The following is a 16927-nucleotide window of genomic DNA, read 5'->3' as shown; positions in this document are numbered from 1 at the left end:
TGTGGGTTATACAAAGAATTTGCAGTTTTATTATATTGTATACTTGAGATTGGATTATCCAATTTAATGCATTTGATGCAAATTATCTTTTCTCTAGAAGGGGAGAAACTAGCTTACCAATTTGCAGCAATGATTGGCAGTAGTGAAACAATACCTGATCCTGTAAAGGAGTATTGACATCTCTTTCAGTTTTAAAGTTTCCATTTTTTATGAGTGCTTCTCTAAGTGCTTCTCTTTTCCTGTTTAAACGTACTTGTCGCCTATCCACGGGATGGGGGGGGGGGGGGAGTAAAGTATGAGATTTTGGGGGTCTGACGCCAGAGAGACAAGCATAGCACTGGGCTCTTTCTGGCAGCTCCATAGAAAATGAATGGAGCTGGGAGCTGTGGGTCACGCTTCCACTCATGACTTAATTGATAACAAAGAAGCCAGATCTCTGATCTACAGATCCCTTGTCGGTACGTAAGTCTAACCTCATACTCATCGCCAATCCTGTGAATTATTTAATATGCCTACACTTCCCCCATCCCAACATGTTTTAATGATTTTTCTTTGTTTGTGTGTGCAGTGCACCTATCTTAGTATCACATGGTATATGTGGTCCAGCAACCCTTTTTGCCCATTTTCCTTTAATAGCCTCCATTGTATAGAAATTTGTCTAGTTGATGGTTTAATGGTTTCTCAATGATCATAAAAGGAGCAAAGCATTCAGATGTAGCCATGGGTGTCTTCAATGTGTTAGATGGATACAGCAATGTGATGTGTTGGGATAACCAAATAAACCAGGGATCACAATATGGCCAGTAATTAAGTAGCAATGTTGAGCTTAGGTTTGTGTAACGCATTACAGGGAGTAAGATGAGGCTGCCTAGATCTGTACACCAGGTTTGGCGCTTGAATAGAAAACAACAATATTCAGAGCAAATAAAATTCACAGTATAAGGCCATGTTCACATGACATATGAGATTGGCCGTTCTGTTACCCAGCCTGTTCAAGGAGCGGCCACTCTCTGCAAAAATCTGATCTTTGTGGCCACAGAGTTCTGATGCGGGCGCATCGGTGCACGCCCGCATCAAAACTCCCCATAGCACACTGTGAAGTAAGCGGCCGCAGCCGCTTGCTCCACAGTGTGCAGCGACATGGTTTTCTACGGCCGCTATTCAATGATTAGCGGCCACAGAAAACTGACATGTCAGTTCTTTGCGGCACCGATTGGGATCCCGGCCAGAGCGTATACTATGGGGGAGATTTATGAAAGGGTGTAAATATACACCTGGTGTAAACTGCCCACAGCAACCAATCACAGATCAGCTTTCAGCTCTTGTAAAATAAGAGAGGAGCTGTGATTGGTGGCTGTGGGCAATTTACACCAGGTGTATATTTAAACCCTTTCATAAATCCCCCCCTATGTGTATGCGCTCCTTCCGGGATCCCATAAAAGAACATGCAGTGTTCCACTCGTACAAAGTATGGTCATTGGTGCCGATTGCAACAATGGCCGTACTTTTACGCTGTGTGAACATAGCCTAAAAATGTGAAGATGGAAATAGGACAAATGAACAGAAATGGATTAGGGGGATCAAGGATTTACTATAGGAATAGCCAATTGCAAATATATTCTGTAGGTTTATGGCGTTGTGGGCTTAAGAAAGTGAAATACATACTGAGGTTACTATTTTTTTCTGAGGGAACCTCTATATTCAAATATAATGGGGTTTTGATCATGTTTAGGAATTCATCCCTGTGAACAAACAGTCTGTTCACAGTAATGGCGGTTATCTTCCTAACAAAAACCCACCAAAACTGTCGCCACATTGCAAGATCCATAGCGGTCTTATCTTTTGTGTGACAGAGCTGGTTTTGGGCTCATTTTTTTGTGAGAAGATGTCTACAGTAGTTTCTATTGATACCAAGTTTTATAAATATAGGACTTTATGATCTCTTTTATAATGTATTGTCTAAAGCTGATTGATAAAATACAGCAATTCAGTTTTTTGTTTTTTTTACAGTGTGTGTTATGTGATATAATTATTGATATAATTTTATACATTGGTTCGATACGGAAGTGGCCATACAAAACATGTATAGGTTTTGTGTTTTTGATCTGTTTTGTGTAACGGTTTATTGTGTATAGGGAATATAATGCATTTTTATTATTGGGGGGCCTGGGGGGGGGGATATTTTGTGTTTTGGTGCACTTTTTTTCTACTTTTACACTAGTGTACATTACTGTACACTAGTGTAATACTGTACAGTGATCTTTGATCATTGCTACAATAAATTGCACTACAACTGTAGTGCAATGTATTGTATTATGTCAGCATCATGCTGGCAGGCAATTTGCATAGCCATGACAGCATATCCATGATAATACCGGGGGCTTCCTAAGTATCCTCCCCTGTGTGTTATTCCCTGCTTGCAATAGAGCTTCAGTCCCTGAGTGTTATTTTGACCTAGCATTTTATCCTAATAAATATTCCTGATGTTCTGACATCTGGCTTTGGCTTTAGACTATTCTTTTGAATGAGATTTTGTACTTTGCTGACCGCATGTTGCCGACCTTGCTATCCTGACTACGAGTTTGTGTTTGTTCATCTTGTATTACAACTGTGCAGGCAAGGGACTATCAACCAGTTATTCGCTGCCAGTTAGGGCAGTTGAGGTAATAAGGCAGAGACAGTGGGGTAAGTGTAAGTGCTAGGGCATCACCTTTCTCGTGTCTTTCAGTCCCCAAGTCCTGACAGTCTGATAATACTTTGATCTCTGTTATATTTATGAGTAAAATAATACTAATGTGTATAACACTAATAAAATAAAGAGTTAAACATTTTGGAAAGCTACTTGGAGTTGATAATGATAATGTTTATAATTATAATAAGATATTTTAACATTTTAAAATGTATGCACTGTATAGTAATAGAAATATGCACTGTAGAGTAATACAACAAGCTTTCATCCAGACACTTGCAGTACCTCAGTTTGGACTCTGAGTGCCGCCATTAGACTGTAGTATATTTTATTGTAACTAAATAAGAGAACTACTGCAGCTTCACAGCACAGATCTCTAGAATATCCAGCATTAATACTTCAGAGCATATTGCTGTTTGCTTTATTCTCAAGAATCCTTTAGAATCTTACAATTTCCGTTTCCCTTGATGATTTATATGAAGAATTTATACGATGACATATAGCACAAGATACAGATGGACACAATGGACAGTAATATGGCAAGTATTATTTTATGTCATCTTATTTTACTGCAAGAATATCTCAGGCCAATTACAATACTCAATACCTGAGGAAATGAAAAGGGGATCTATAGTTGGGAATGTGGCAAAAGACCTTGGAATAAATGTTAAGGATCTTGTATCTAGAAAATTCCAGATTGTTTCTCATGTTACAAAGCAATATATCAGCATTCATATGGAGAATGGAGATTTAATTGTATCAGATAGAATTGATAGAGAAACATTATGTGGAGCTAAACCGAGCTGCTTTCTAAACCTGGAAGCTGTGATTGAAATTCCTTTGACTTTTTACACGATCACTATAGAAATCCAGGATGTGAATGATAATTCTCCTACATTCTCCAAGAAATCTTTTGCTATAGTAATCAGTGAATCTGCTTCACCTGGAGTTCATTTCCCATTAGGAAATGCAGAAGATCCAGATTTAGGTACAAATTCTGTTCAAAGTTATACTCTTTCTGGTAATGAAAACTTTAGAATTGGAGAAAGGACAACTAAGGATGGAATTAAATATCCAGAAATTATACTGGAAAAATTGTTGGACAGAGAAAAGCAGAGTTTCTATGAATTAATTTTAACTGCATCCGATGAAGGGAAACCTCCTAAAACAGGCACTGCAATAGTTAAGATCTCTGTTCAAGATATTAATGACAACTTTCCAACATTTATGAAAGACACCTATGAAATAAGCCTACCAGAGAATGTGCCTGTTGGCTATCTAGTGGTCCATTTAAATGCAACCGATGAAGATGAAGGCTCAAATGGCCAAATATCTTATTCCTTTAGCCACCTCCCTAAAAATATTAATCAGATATTCTCTATAGATTCCATAACAGGTGACATAAAGATAATAGGGACATTAGACTATGAAGCATCTGATAGTTATGAAATGACTGTAGAAGCTACAGATGGTGGAGGTCTTGTCTCGCATTGTAAGGTGTCTATACAAGTGATTGATGTGAATGATAATGCTCCGGATATAACAGTCACCATTCTGGCAGCAACAATTCCAGAAGATTCTCCACCTGGTACTGTCATAGCAATTATTAATGTCCGTGATCTGGATTCTGAGATGAATGGTGAAATTCTTTGTCAGATCTCAGACATAAAGAATTTTCAGCTGTTACCATCATCAAGTAACTACTATAAACTTGTAACTGCAGCTAACATGGACCGAGAGAGGAATTCTGTATATAATGTTACAGTTCAGTGTTTGGATAAAGGATCTCCTCCTCTGTCTACCAATAAAACCATTCAGCTGACAATTTCAGATGTAAATGACAATTATCCTGTTTTTGAGAAAATAAAATACATTGTCTACATTATAGAAAATAATCAACCTGGGACCTCAATACACAATATTGTTGCTTCAGATCTTGATCAGGATGAGAATGGGAAAGTTACATACAGCATTGTGAACAGCAACATAGATAATATTCCCGTCACCTCCTATGTCTCCATAAACTCAATGACTGGGGTTCTCTATGCCCAGAGATCATTTGACTATGAACAGTTGCGGGAGTTTCAGTTCCAGGTGATGGCTAAAGACAGTGGATCTCCTCCTCTAAGCAGTAATGTCACAGTGAGGATATGTATCATTGATAAGAATGATAATGCTCCTAAGATCCTCTACCCGTCAGCAGACACTGAGGGATCAGCATTATTTGAGTTTATTCCTCACTCTGCTGAGAAAGGTTATCTAGTCACCAAAGTGATAGCAGTGGACGCTGACTCTGGACACAACGCCTGGCTCTCCTATCACTTACTACAGGTTCCCGATCCAACTTTATTTGTAGTTGGTCAACACACTGGTGAAGTAAAGATTGTGAGAGATCTTCAAGACTCTGATACCTTAAGGCAAAAACTTGTGGTCCTGGTGAAGGATAATGGAGTCCCATCTCTCTCATCTACAGTTACTTTGAACTTAGTTGTGGCCGAGAATTTTCAGCAAGTTGTGCCAGAGATCAGAAAACAACCAACTAATTCAGACAGTAAATCCCCTGTAACTTTCTATCTGGTGGTATCCATAGCTCTGATCTCCTGTTTATTCATTATAACTGTTCTCATCGCTGTCATCTACAAATGCAGAAAGACTCCCACCCCAACAAGCTATGGAGCATATAGCAGAAATGTGTATCCTCAGTTCACCCTGGGATGTCCTTCTGAGATCAGTGATACAAGTTTACCTTTCCCATTCTCATATGATGTGTGTGTGACTCTGGACTCAAAGCAGAATGAAATTGCTTATCTGAAACCGGTGCAGAACGTCCCTACAGACAATCTCATAGACACTGACAACCCAACAGAAGGGATTATTTGTGCAAGCACCGACCTGCCTCCCAGCAATATCGATCAGGTAATTATGAATTGATGTTTAAACATCTTTATATCTCTAGCAACATATTATATTTGAAAAAAACAATATGTTCGAACTGATCCTCATCAAGATTAACTAAATAAGTTGTTTTGCGAATATAAATTGGGCATGTTCGGAATATTCCGGAAAGATCTTTCATCTGTACTGTATGTGTCAGGTATTTATGACAAAGTAACTTAGATATCCTGTGTAACTCCATTTGTTAGTCTATATAACTTATAAAAACTATCTTCCAGGAAAGCCACTTACATTTAGCAGCAACAAACAAGAAATTTCATCATCAATAAGATCTGTTAAATTTAAAAATTTTGGAATAGATTTACAAAGCAACATTTAAAAAAAAAAAAATTGTGTTATGAAGTGACGCTTTATACACTGATGTAATTTTACACTGATGTAATAGGGGACATGGCTAAGAGGGGTAATACAATGTTTATGATTCATTATTTTGGTACAATATACTCATGCAAACTACTTAGGAAGATGCTCCAAGTTCTGGCAGCCCCTGGCAGAACTTTTCCTATTCCTCACTTGTCTGAACACTCCCAGGTGCCTTAACGATCCAACTCATGTGCAGTGTTCACACAGGTGATGAATAGTAGAAAACCTGCCTGGAACATTCATAATGATGTTTAGGGCAGGGAGGAGGGATGGAGAGGTGGTGCCAGCCTAACGCACAGACTCTCCAGGCCATGCCAGTCTGACACAGGGCTGCAAGTTTAAAAGTTGTTTTTTAGGACAATAACTGCATCACATGCTGAATGGACCCCAGGACAGAACTTGGATTAAAAGCAACTATCTGAAGGTACAAGTGGTTTGGGGAGGGCAGATTGTGTGTACAGAGTCGCTTTAATGTTCTCAGTATAGAGGGGGAAAGTAAACATTTACAGAAACCTGCCATAAAGGAAAAAGACCATAGCCATATTTTTCTAATGCTGGATAACCCCTTTCCTGCGTCAGTGCTGTTCTATCCATTGGCAACACTTAAAGTAAATGTGCTGATGGTACATTCGCTTTAAGCAGGTTATGTAAAGGCAATGTACTATCCATGCATTTGCAGGCTTCAGCGCCATCCTCTGCCCATAAAATATGGCAGGGGATGCGCTGCTGACAATTAATTGTATTTCCTCTGGCACTGGTCTGAACCAGTTTCCTACTTTGATGTGTTAATTGCATTCCACCACACATGTCTTTTTCTTCTGCCAACATTGTTCTGGGCTGCAGAAGGTTAAGCTAATTGTGATTGACAGTTCATTCACCTCTCATATTCCTTCCTTACCAGTCTGTGATCTGTGTGGTCTGGATGTCAGAGGGCTGGTCCAATCATGCCCTGGACTGAGACTCTTACATCCCATAAGAATACTACTGGCCCTCTGCTTAGTGTTTGTTGTAAGTCTTTTTTGGATCTGGCTGGTGTTTACCTGTATTGCTATTTTGAATTTTTGACCTCTTGCTTGCTTTTTCTGACTTCCCATTTTCTGATTTGGCACTGTATTTTGCCGCTTGGCTTTCTGACCCATTTCTGTACAACAAATCGTTCAGTGTGCATTTTTCTTGTTTTCTCTATTTTTGTTTTTTCTATGCTTTATGTATACTTTGGCTTAGGTGGGGAAGTCAACCAGTTGACACCAGCCAACTGGGACAGCCGGGGGGCCTGGCGCTAGGGCTTACCATTCTGTCTACCCTACCTATTTAACCTGGTTGTAAATTACTAACAGAGAACTGATCAGTCATCAGTATGCAAGAGAAGTCCCATAAAATTGAAAAAAGGGAGAAGGGCAGAGGAAAGGGAAAATAACAAAGTAAATTTACCCTTCCCCGTGGCTCCGTAGTGCTGCTCTTGGGTCCCACTGATGGCCGCCTGATGTCATTTTTGGCTAGAATCTGGGTACATCTTGTACAAGCTGCAGCTTTAACATGACCGACTGGATGAGCGACTGCCCACTCCGCCAGTGACTGGGGCGTTGTCCTTTTCCTTTAATGTAATTGAAAAGGTTATTACTAGAGATGAGCGAACCTCGAGCATGCTCGAGTCGATCCGAACCCGAACTTTCGGCATTTGATTTGCGGTGGCTGCTGAAGTTGGATAAAGCCCTAAGGCTATGTGGAAATCATGGATATAGTCATTGGCTGTATCCATGTTTTCCAGACAACCTTAGAGCTTTATCCAAGTTCAGCAGCCCCAGCTAATCAAATACCGAACGTTCGGGTTCGGATCGACACGAACCCAAACCCGGTTTGCTTATCTCTAGTTATTACAATTCCTTTTAAACTTTACATCTGTCTATTAAATATTCTTTGGGCAACATTTTAACCCCTTAGTGACCGCCGATACGGCTTTTTACGGCGGTCACTAAGGGTCCTTATTCTGCTGCCATCAGCTTTTTAAGGCGATAGCTGAGGTAACTGAGGGGTTGGGGCAGTGTGTGGGGTCCGTCCCTCCCCCCCCCCTTACCGACGATCGCCGCTATTAACGTTATAGCGGCGGCCGTCGGTAAAGGGGATTACCGATGCCGCCGCCTTTCATCTCCCCCCGCCGTGAATCCACGGCGGGGGGAGATGAAATAAGTGTCCCCCAGACTTCAGATCAGCCCCCCCTAGTAGAGAGATCACTAACCCCCCTCCCCCGGCAGCCATCATTTCCAAGATGGCCGCCGCCATCCCTGCGAACAAACGATGTTTGTTCGCAGGGATGGAAAAGTTTAAATGAATGAAAGCCCCATGCTCTCCGCCACCGGAGGTAGCGGAGAGCATGGGGCAGTCATCGGGGACCCCCCTGTGGGGTCCCAGTACAAGCGATCAGCGGTATATACTATATACCGCTGATCGCTTGTACCATGTGCCGCCGGCACTTTTTATCCCCTGTCACCATGAATGATTGGTGACGGGATAAAAAGTGATGTCCCCCCACCCCCCAAGTCGCCCCCCACCCCCTGTCACCCCCGTCCCCCAGTCACCCCCCCTTCCCCATATACGTTACCTGATCCTGGAGCTCCTTCCTCCTCGGCGTCCTGGCTGGTTGTGAAGTGCGCATGCGCTTCACAATCAGCCAACTCTGGAAAATTTAAAGTGACAGAGACCAATTTGGTCTCTGTCACTGAACTATGATTACTGTGATAGAAAATTACAAAAAGTGACAAACATACAAAAAAATAAAACACACACTTTTTATTATAGTAATAATTGCAGTTTACTCCCAAATTACCCCTAACCCCCCCAGATTACCCGTAACCACCGCACGTTGCCCGTAACCACCGCACGTTGCCCGTAACCACCGCACGTTGCCCGTAACCACCGCACATTGCCCGTAACCACTGCACATTGCCCGTAACCACCCCAAATTGCCAGTGACCCCCTCCAGATTGCCCGTAACCACCCCAAATTACATGTACCCACCCCAGATTACCTATAAGCACTTCAGTTTATCAGTAACAAGATTGCACGTAACCACCGCACGTTGCCTCTGACCACCGCACGTTGCCTCTGACCACCGCACGTTGCCTCTGACCATGCCACGTTGCCTCTGCCCACCCCAAATTGCCAATGACCCCCTCCAGATTGCGGTGCCCATGCCAGATTACAGGTATCCACCCCAGATTGCCTATAAGAACTTCAGTTTATCCGTAACCACCCCACGTTGCCCGTAACCACCCCAGATTGTCTGTAAGCACTGCAGGTTGCCTGTAACCACCCCACGTTGCCCGTAACCACCCCAGATTGTCTGTAAGCACTGCAGGTTGCCCGTAACCACCCCACGTTGCCCGTAACCACCCCAGATTGTCTGTAAGCACAGCAGGTTGCCCGTAACCAGCCCATATTGCCCGTAACCACCCCACGTTGTCTGTAACCACCGCACGTTGCCTCTGACCACCTAAAGTTGTCTCTGACCATGCCACGTCGCCTCTGACCAAGCCACGTCGCCTCTGACCACCGCAGGTTGCCTCCGTCCACCGCAGGTTGCCTCTGACCACCGCAGGTTGCCTCTGACCACCACAAATTGCCAATGACCCCCTCCAGATTGCGGTAACCATGCCAGATTACAGGTACCCACCCGAGATTACCTATAAGCACTTCAGTTTATCCGTAACCACCCCACATTGCCCGTAACCACCCCAGGTTGCCCGTAACCACCCCAGATTGTCTGTAAGCACTGCAGGTTGTCCGTAACCACCCCACGTTGCCTGTAACCACCCCAGGTTGCCGTAACCACAGCAGGTTGCCCGTGACCACCCCATGTTGTCCGTAACCACCCCAGATTACCTGTAACCACCTCAGGTTGCCCATAACCAACCCTGGTTGCCCGTAACCACCCCACATTACCTGTAATCTCATTTTTTTTATTTTATTTTAGTAACTGCACTAATCTAATAACCATTACTAGCTGCAGTTTTGCTCCAGTAAATTGGCACTCCTTCCCTTCTGAGCCCTGCTGTGTGCCCATACAGTGGTTTATGCCCACATATGAGGTACCATTTTACTCAGGAGAAACTGCATTACAGATTTTGGGGTACATTTTCTCTCCTGTTCCTCGTCAAATTGAGAAATTTCAAACTAAACCAACATATTATTGGAAAAATTCGAGTTTTTCATTTTTACTGGCCAATTTTGAATACATTCCTCTAATACCTGTGGGGTCAAAATGGTCACCACACCCCAAGATGAATTCTTTGAGGGGTGCACTTTCCAAAATGGGGTGACTTTTGGGGGGAATCTATTCTGCTGACACTACAGGGGCTCTGCAAACGCACCTGGCACTCAGAAACTTCTTCAGAAAAATCTGCACTGAAAATGCTAATTGGCGCTCCTTCCCTTCTGAGCCTGGCTGTGTGCCCATACAGTGGTTCATGCCCACATATGGGGTACGGTTCTACTCAGGAGAACCTGCGTTACATATATTGGGGTGACATTTCTCTCCTGTTCCTTGTGAAATTGAGAAATTTCAAACTAAACTAACATATTATTGGAAAAATTCGAGTTTTTCATTTTTACTGTCTAATTTTGAATACTTTCCTCTAATACCTGTGGGGTCAAAATGCTCACCACACCCCAAAATGAATTCTCTGAGGGGTGTACTTTCCAAAATGGAGTGACTTATTGGGAGATTTTACTCTGCTGGCACTACAGGGGCGCTGCAAACGGACCTGGCGCTCAGAAACTTCTTCAGCAAAATCTGCATTGAAAAAGCTAATTGGCGCACCTTCCCTTCTGAGCCCTGCTGTGTGCCCATACAGTGGTTTACGCCCACATATGGGGTACCATTGTACTCAGGAGAACCTGCGTTACAAATTTTGGGGTACTTTTTTTCTCTTGTTCCTCCTGAAATTGAGAAATTTCAAACTAAACGAACATATTATTGGAAGAATTCGAGTTTTTCATTTTTACTGTCTTCTTTTGAATACTTTCCTGTAATACCTGTGGGGTCAAAATGCTCACCTCACACCAAGATGAATTCTTAGAGAAGTGCATTTTCCAAAATGGGGTGACTTATGGGGTTTTTCTCTCTGCTGACACTACAGGGGCATTGCAAACACACCTGGCACTCAGAAACTTCGTCAGCAAAATCTGCATTGGAAAAGCTAATTGGCGCTCCCTTCCTTCTGAGCCCCGCTGTGTGCCCATACTGTGGTTTACGCCCACATATGGGGTACCGTTGTACTCAAGAGAACCTACGTTACAAATTTTGGGGTGCTTTTTCTCTCATCTTCCTTTTGAAAATGAGAAACTTTAATCTAAACGTATATATTATTGGAAAATTTTTTATTTTCCATTTTTTTACTGCCTAATTGTGAATACTTTCCTCCAGCCCCTGTAGGGTTAAAATGCTCATTATACCCCTAGATTAATTCTTTAAGGTGTGTAGTTTCCAAAATGGGGTCACTTATGGGGGTTTTCAGGATACCAGACTTCTAAATCCATTTAAAAAAAGAACTGGTCCCTAAAAAAATCAGTTTTGGAAACTTTCACGAAAATGTGATAATTTGCTGATAAATTTCTAAGCCCCATAACACCCTAAAAAAGTAAAATATGTTTACCAAATTATGCCAGAATAAAGAAGACATATTGGTAATGTGGTGCTACGACTTTCTTTTTTTAGAAGCAGAGAATTTCAAAATTCATAAAATGCAAATTTTTTAAATTTTTCATGATATTTTGATGTTTTTCACAAAAAACACACAAAGTAGTGACCAAATTTTGCCACTAACATAAAGTGCCATATGTGACGAAAAAACTATCTCAGAATCGCTAGCATACATTAAAGCATCACTGAGCTATAAGAGCATAAAGTGAGACAGGTCAGATTTTGAAAAATTAGCCTGGTCATTAAGGCCCAAACTAGCTGCAGCACGAAGGGGTTAACATTAGCAATAAGACATATATTGAATAGTTCATACCCATTGTTACATTTCTGAGAAAAATGATAATATTATAATACTAACAGTTTTAGAGAATGAAACTTGAACACTTTAAGAAGGCTACTTGCAGATGTTAATAATAATATTGTAAATAAATATAATAAAATAGATAGTATTGTAAAAGGTATGTGTAGTGTAACAAAACAGGCTTTACCAGTGTCTTGCAGTACCTCAATTTGGACTCTGAGTGCCGCCATTAGACTGTAGTATATTTTATTGTATGTGAACAGGGGAAATAATTCAGCTTCACAGCACAGATCTCTAGAAAATCCTGTACTAGTTCTTTAATGCTTATTGCATTGTGCTTTATTCTTATCTACTTCTCAAGAATCCTTTAGAATTTTACAATTTCTTTTTCCCCTGATCATTTATATGAAGAATTTCTGCAATGAAATATAGCACAAGATACACAGGGACACAATGGATGGTGATATGGCAAGTATTATTTTATGTCATTTTATTTTACTGCAAGAATATCTCAGGCCAATTACAATACTCAATACCTGAGGAAATGAAAAGGGGATCTGTAGTTGGGAATGTGGCAAAAGATCTTGGAATAAATGTTAAGGATCTTGTATCTAGAAAATTCCAGATTGTTTCTCATATTACAAAACAATATTTCAGTATTAATATGGAGAATGGAGATTTAATTGTATCAGATAGAATTGATAGAGAAACATTATGTGGGGAAAAACAAAGCTGCTTTCTAAACCTGGAAGCTGTGATTGAAAATCCTTTGACTTTTTACACGATTACTATCGAAATCCAGGATGTGAATGATAATGCTCCCACATTCTCTAAGAAGTCTTTTGATATAGGAATCAGTGAATCTGCTTTACCCGGAGTACATTTTCCATTGGGAAATGCAGAAGATCCAGATCTGGGCACCAATTCTATACAAACATATACTCTTTCTGAAAATGAATTTTTTATTCTTAAAGAAAGAACCACTGAGGTAGGAATTACATATCCAGAAATTATATTAGAAAAATCAATAGACAGAGAAAAACAGAGTTTCTATGAATTAATTTTAAAAGTGTCTGATGGGGGTAAACCTCCTAAAACTGGCACTGCTATAGTTAAGATCACAGTTCAAGATGTAAATGACAACTTTCCCAAATTTATGAAAGACACTTATCAAATAAGATTACCTGAGAATGTACCTGTTGGCTACCTAGTGGTCAATTTAAATGCAACCGATGAAGATGAAGGTTCATATGGCTCAATATCTTACTCATTTAGCCACATACCTAAAAATGCAGATCAAGTATTTTCTATAGACCCTTTGAAAGGAGATATTACTATAATCGGAATTTTGGATTATGAAGTGTCTGAAAACTACGAAATGACTGTAGAAGCTACAGATGGTGGAGGTCATGTGACACATTGCAAGGTGTCTACACAAGTGATTGACGTGAATGATAATGCTCCGGATATAACAGTCACCATTCTGGCAGCAACTATTCCAGAAGATTCTCCACCTGGTACTGTCATAGCAATTATTAATGTCCACGATCTGGATTCTGGGTTGAATAGTGAGATTATTTGTCAGATCTCAGACATAAAGGATTTTCAGCTGTTACCATCATCCAGTAACTACTATAAACTTGTAACTGCAGCTAACATGGACCGAGAGAGGAATTCTGTATATAATGTCACAGTTCAGTGTATGGATAAAGGATCTCCTTCACTGGCTACCAATAAAACCATTCAGCTGACTATTTCAGATGTAAATGATAATATTCCATTTTTTGAAAGAATTAACTACATTGTCTACATTATAGAAAATAATCAACCTGGGACCTCAATACATAATATTGTCGCTTCAGATCTTGATCAGGATGACAATGGGAAAATTACATACAGCATTGTCAGCAGCAACATAGATAATATTCCCGTCACCTCCTATGTCTCCATAAACTCAATGACCGGGGTTCTCTATGCCCAGAGATCATTTGACTATGAACAGTTGCAGGAATTTCAGTTCCAGGTGATGGCTAAAGACAGTGGGTCTCCTCCTCTAAGCAGTAATGTCACAGTGAGGATATGTATTATTGATAAGAATGATAATGCTCCTAAGATCCTCTACCCATCAGCAGACACTGAGGGATCAGCATTATTTGAGTTTATTCCTCACTCTGCTGAGAAGGGTTATCTAGTCACCAAAGTGATTGCAGTGGACGCTGACTCTGGACACAACGCCTGGCTCTCCTATCACTTACTACAGGTCCCTGACCCAACTTTATTTGGAATTGGCCAATATACTGGTGAAGTAAAGATTGTGAGAGATCTTCAAGACTCTGATACCTTAAGGCAAAAACTTGTGGTCCTGATGAAGGATAATGGAGTCCCATCTCTCTCATCTACAGTTACTTTGTCTTTAGTTGTGGCTGAGACTTTTCAGCAAGTTGTGCCAGAGATCAAAAAACAACCGACGAATTCTGACAGTAAATCCCCTGTAACTTTCTATCTAGTGGTATCCATAGCTCTGATCTCCTGTTTATTCATTATAACTGTTCTCATCGCTGTCATCTACAAATGCAGAAAGACTCCCACCCCAACAAGCTATGGAGCATATAGCAGAAATGTGTATCCTCAGTTCACCCTGGGATGTCCTTCTGAGATCAGTGATACAAGTTTACCTTTCCCATTCTCATATGATGTGTGTGTGACTCTGGACTCAAAGCAGAATGAAATTGCTTATCTGAAACCGGTGCAGAACGTCCCTACAGACAATCTCATAGATACAGACAATCCGACAGAAGGAAATGTTTGTGCAAGCACTGACCTGCCTCCCAGCAATATCGATCAGGTATTTAGATATTGATGTTTAAACATATCTTTATATCTCTAGAAATATAATTAATAAAAAGAAAGTGCTATAGTTTCAAAAAGCTCTTAACTAAGATTAATTAATCAGTTGTTTGGTTAAAATATATGTTTTTTTGTGGGTTGTATACAAAGGCCCAGATTAACCCTTAGGGGACACAGCCAGTTTTCATTTTTGCGTTTTCGTTTTTCCCTCCTCGTGTATATAAGGCCATAGCGCCTGCATTTTTCCACCTAGAGACCCAAATGAGCCCTTATTTTTTGCGCAACTAATTGTACTTTGCTAAGGCAGATGTAATTTTTGCCTAAAATGTGCCGGGAAACCAGAAAAAAATTATATGTGTGGTGAAATTGAAAAAAAAAACGCATTTCTTTTATTTGGGGGAAATGTGTTTTTACGCCATTCGCCCTGGGGTAAAACTGACTTGTTATGCATGTTCCTCAAGTCGTTACGATTAAAACGATATGTAACATGTATAACTTATATTGTATCTGATGGCCTGTATAAAATTCAAACCGTTGTTAACCAATATACGTTCCTTAAAATCGCTCCATTCCCGGGCTTATAGCGCTTTTATCCTTTGGTCTATGGGTCTGTGTGAGGTGTCATTTTTTGCGCCATGATGTGATCTTTCTATCGGTACCTTGATTGCGCATATATGACTTTTTGATCGCTTTTTATTACAATTATTCTGGATTTGATGCGACCAAAAATGCGCAATTTTGCACTTTGGGATTTTTTTGTGCTGACGCCGTTTACCGTGTGAGATCAGGAATGTGATTAATTAATAGTTCGGGCGATTACGCACGCGGCGATAGCAAACATGTTTGTTTATTAATTAATTTATTTATTTTTATTTATAAAATGGGGAAAGGGGGGTGATTCAGACTTTTATTAGGGGAGGGGATTTTGTGTTATTAAAAATACTTTTTTCTTTTACTTTAGACATATACTAGAAGCCCCCCTGGGGGGCTTCTAGTATATGCACTCTGATCTCTCATAGAGATCCATGCAGTATAGTTATACTGCATGAATCCATGAGATCGGTGTTCTATTACTTTTGGCTGCTGCAGCCAAAAGCAATAGAATGCCGAGCCGGGATCAGCGCCATTACGGAGCAGACCCCGGCCCGGTATGGATGCAGGGATCACCCCCCCGCAATCGCGCCGCAGGGGGGCGATCCCCCCACTAGACCACCAGGGATGTATAACCGCAAGTATTTAGAAGCAGCTGTCAACTTTGACAGCTGCTTCTAAGTACTTAATTAGCGGGCACGGCGATCGGACCGTGCCCGCTAATAGCCGCGAGCCCGGGCTACACGCGGCACCCGGGATCGCGGCAGTTCAGAGGGTGGTCGCCGCGCGACCCCCCTCTGAACTCCCATAGCGGCACGAGGACGTTAAATAACGTCCTGGTGCAGCTATGGGTTAACTAATGACAAAGTCTATACTTTCTGTAGGGTTTTTTTTCTTTTATTTGGCATGTTTAGAATTTTCTCGACAGAGATATCCTGTGTCCTTTGTTTTTTTTTTCATGTCCTGACATTTTTACTATCACTTTCCTTATGGTTTGTCTATGTAACTCATAAAAACTATTTTTCAGGAAACCTCCTTACATTCAGCACTAAATTGCAGGATATTTCATAATTATTAAGATCTTTTAAAAATTAGAGATGAGGGAATATACAGTAGGAGCAAATTGAAGCATTTAGCTCGTATCGGCATTTTGCTCATCAGACTGTGGGCTTTAAAGTTCACTCCGCTCCCTGCCGCTCTGACCCAGGTGCTTGAAAAAAAACTGGATCCAGTCCTGGTAAACTGGGAGATGTCCCAGGAGTGGATCCAGCTTTTCTTAGCACCCGAGGAGGAGCGGCATGGAGCTGAACAGACTTTATAGCCTGCAGTCTGATGAGCAGAATGCCGATACGAGCAAAGTGCTTTGCTTCTTTCCTATTGTAAATTCACTAATCTCTACTAAAAAGCTTATTTTAAAACATTAGAAAAGATTTACCAAGCAACATTTTCCATAAATTGTGTTATGACGTGACACTTTTCACTC

General features: G+C 41.0%; 2 protein-coding genes across 2 annotated transcripts; both read left to right on the top strand.

The window, feature by feature from the left end:
• The first annotated feature begins 3181 nt into the window (after positions 1-3181).
• On the top strand, positions 3182-5620 carry LOC138778974 (protocadherin gamma-B4-like). The gene has a single exon (XM_069956553.1). The coding sequence runs from the start codon at positions 3182-3184 to the stop codon at positions 5618-5620; it is 2439 nt and encodes an 812-aa protein (XP_069812654.1).
• A 6930-nt stretch (positions 5621-12550) lies between these two features.
• On the top strand, positions 12551-14866 carry LOC138778813 (protocadherin gamma-B1-like). The gene has a single exon (XM_069956538.1). The coding sequence runs from the start codon at positions 12551-12553 to the stop codon at positions 14864-14866; it is 2316 nt and encodes a 771-aa protein (XP_069812639.1).
• Positions 14867-16927: the final 2061 nt, after the last annotated feature.

This window comes from Dendropsophus ebraccatus, chromosome 1 (genome assembly GCF_027789765.1).
Source record: "Dendropsophus ebraccatus isolate aDenEbr1 chromosome 1, aDenEbr1.pat, whole genome shotgun sequence".
NCBI lineage: Eukaryota > Metazoa > Chordata > Amphibia > Anura > Hylidae > Dendropsophus > Dendropsophus ebraccatus.
Note: the sequence above shows the minus strand (reverse complement) of the source record. Positions and strands in the feature narration are given on the sequence as shown.

Excerpts from the sequence above, each read along its gene's own strand:
- LOC138778974 (XM_069956553.1), top strand. The coding sequence starts at position 3,182 with ATGACATATAGCACAAGATACAGATGGACACAATGGACAGTAATATGG.
- LOC138778813 (XM_069956538.1), top strand. The coding sequence starts at position 12,551 with ATGAAAAGGGGATCTGTAGTTGGGAATGTGGCAAAAGATCTTGGAATA.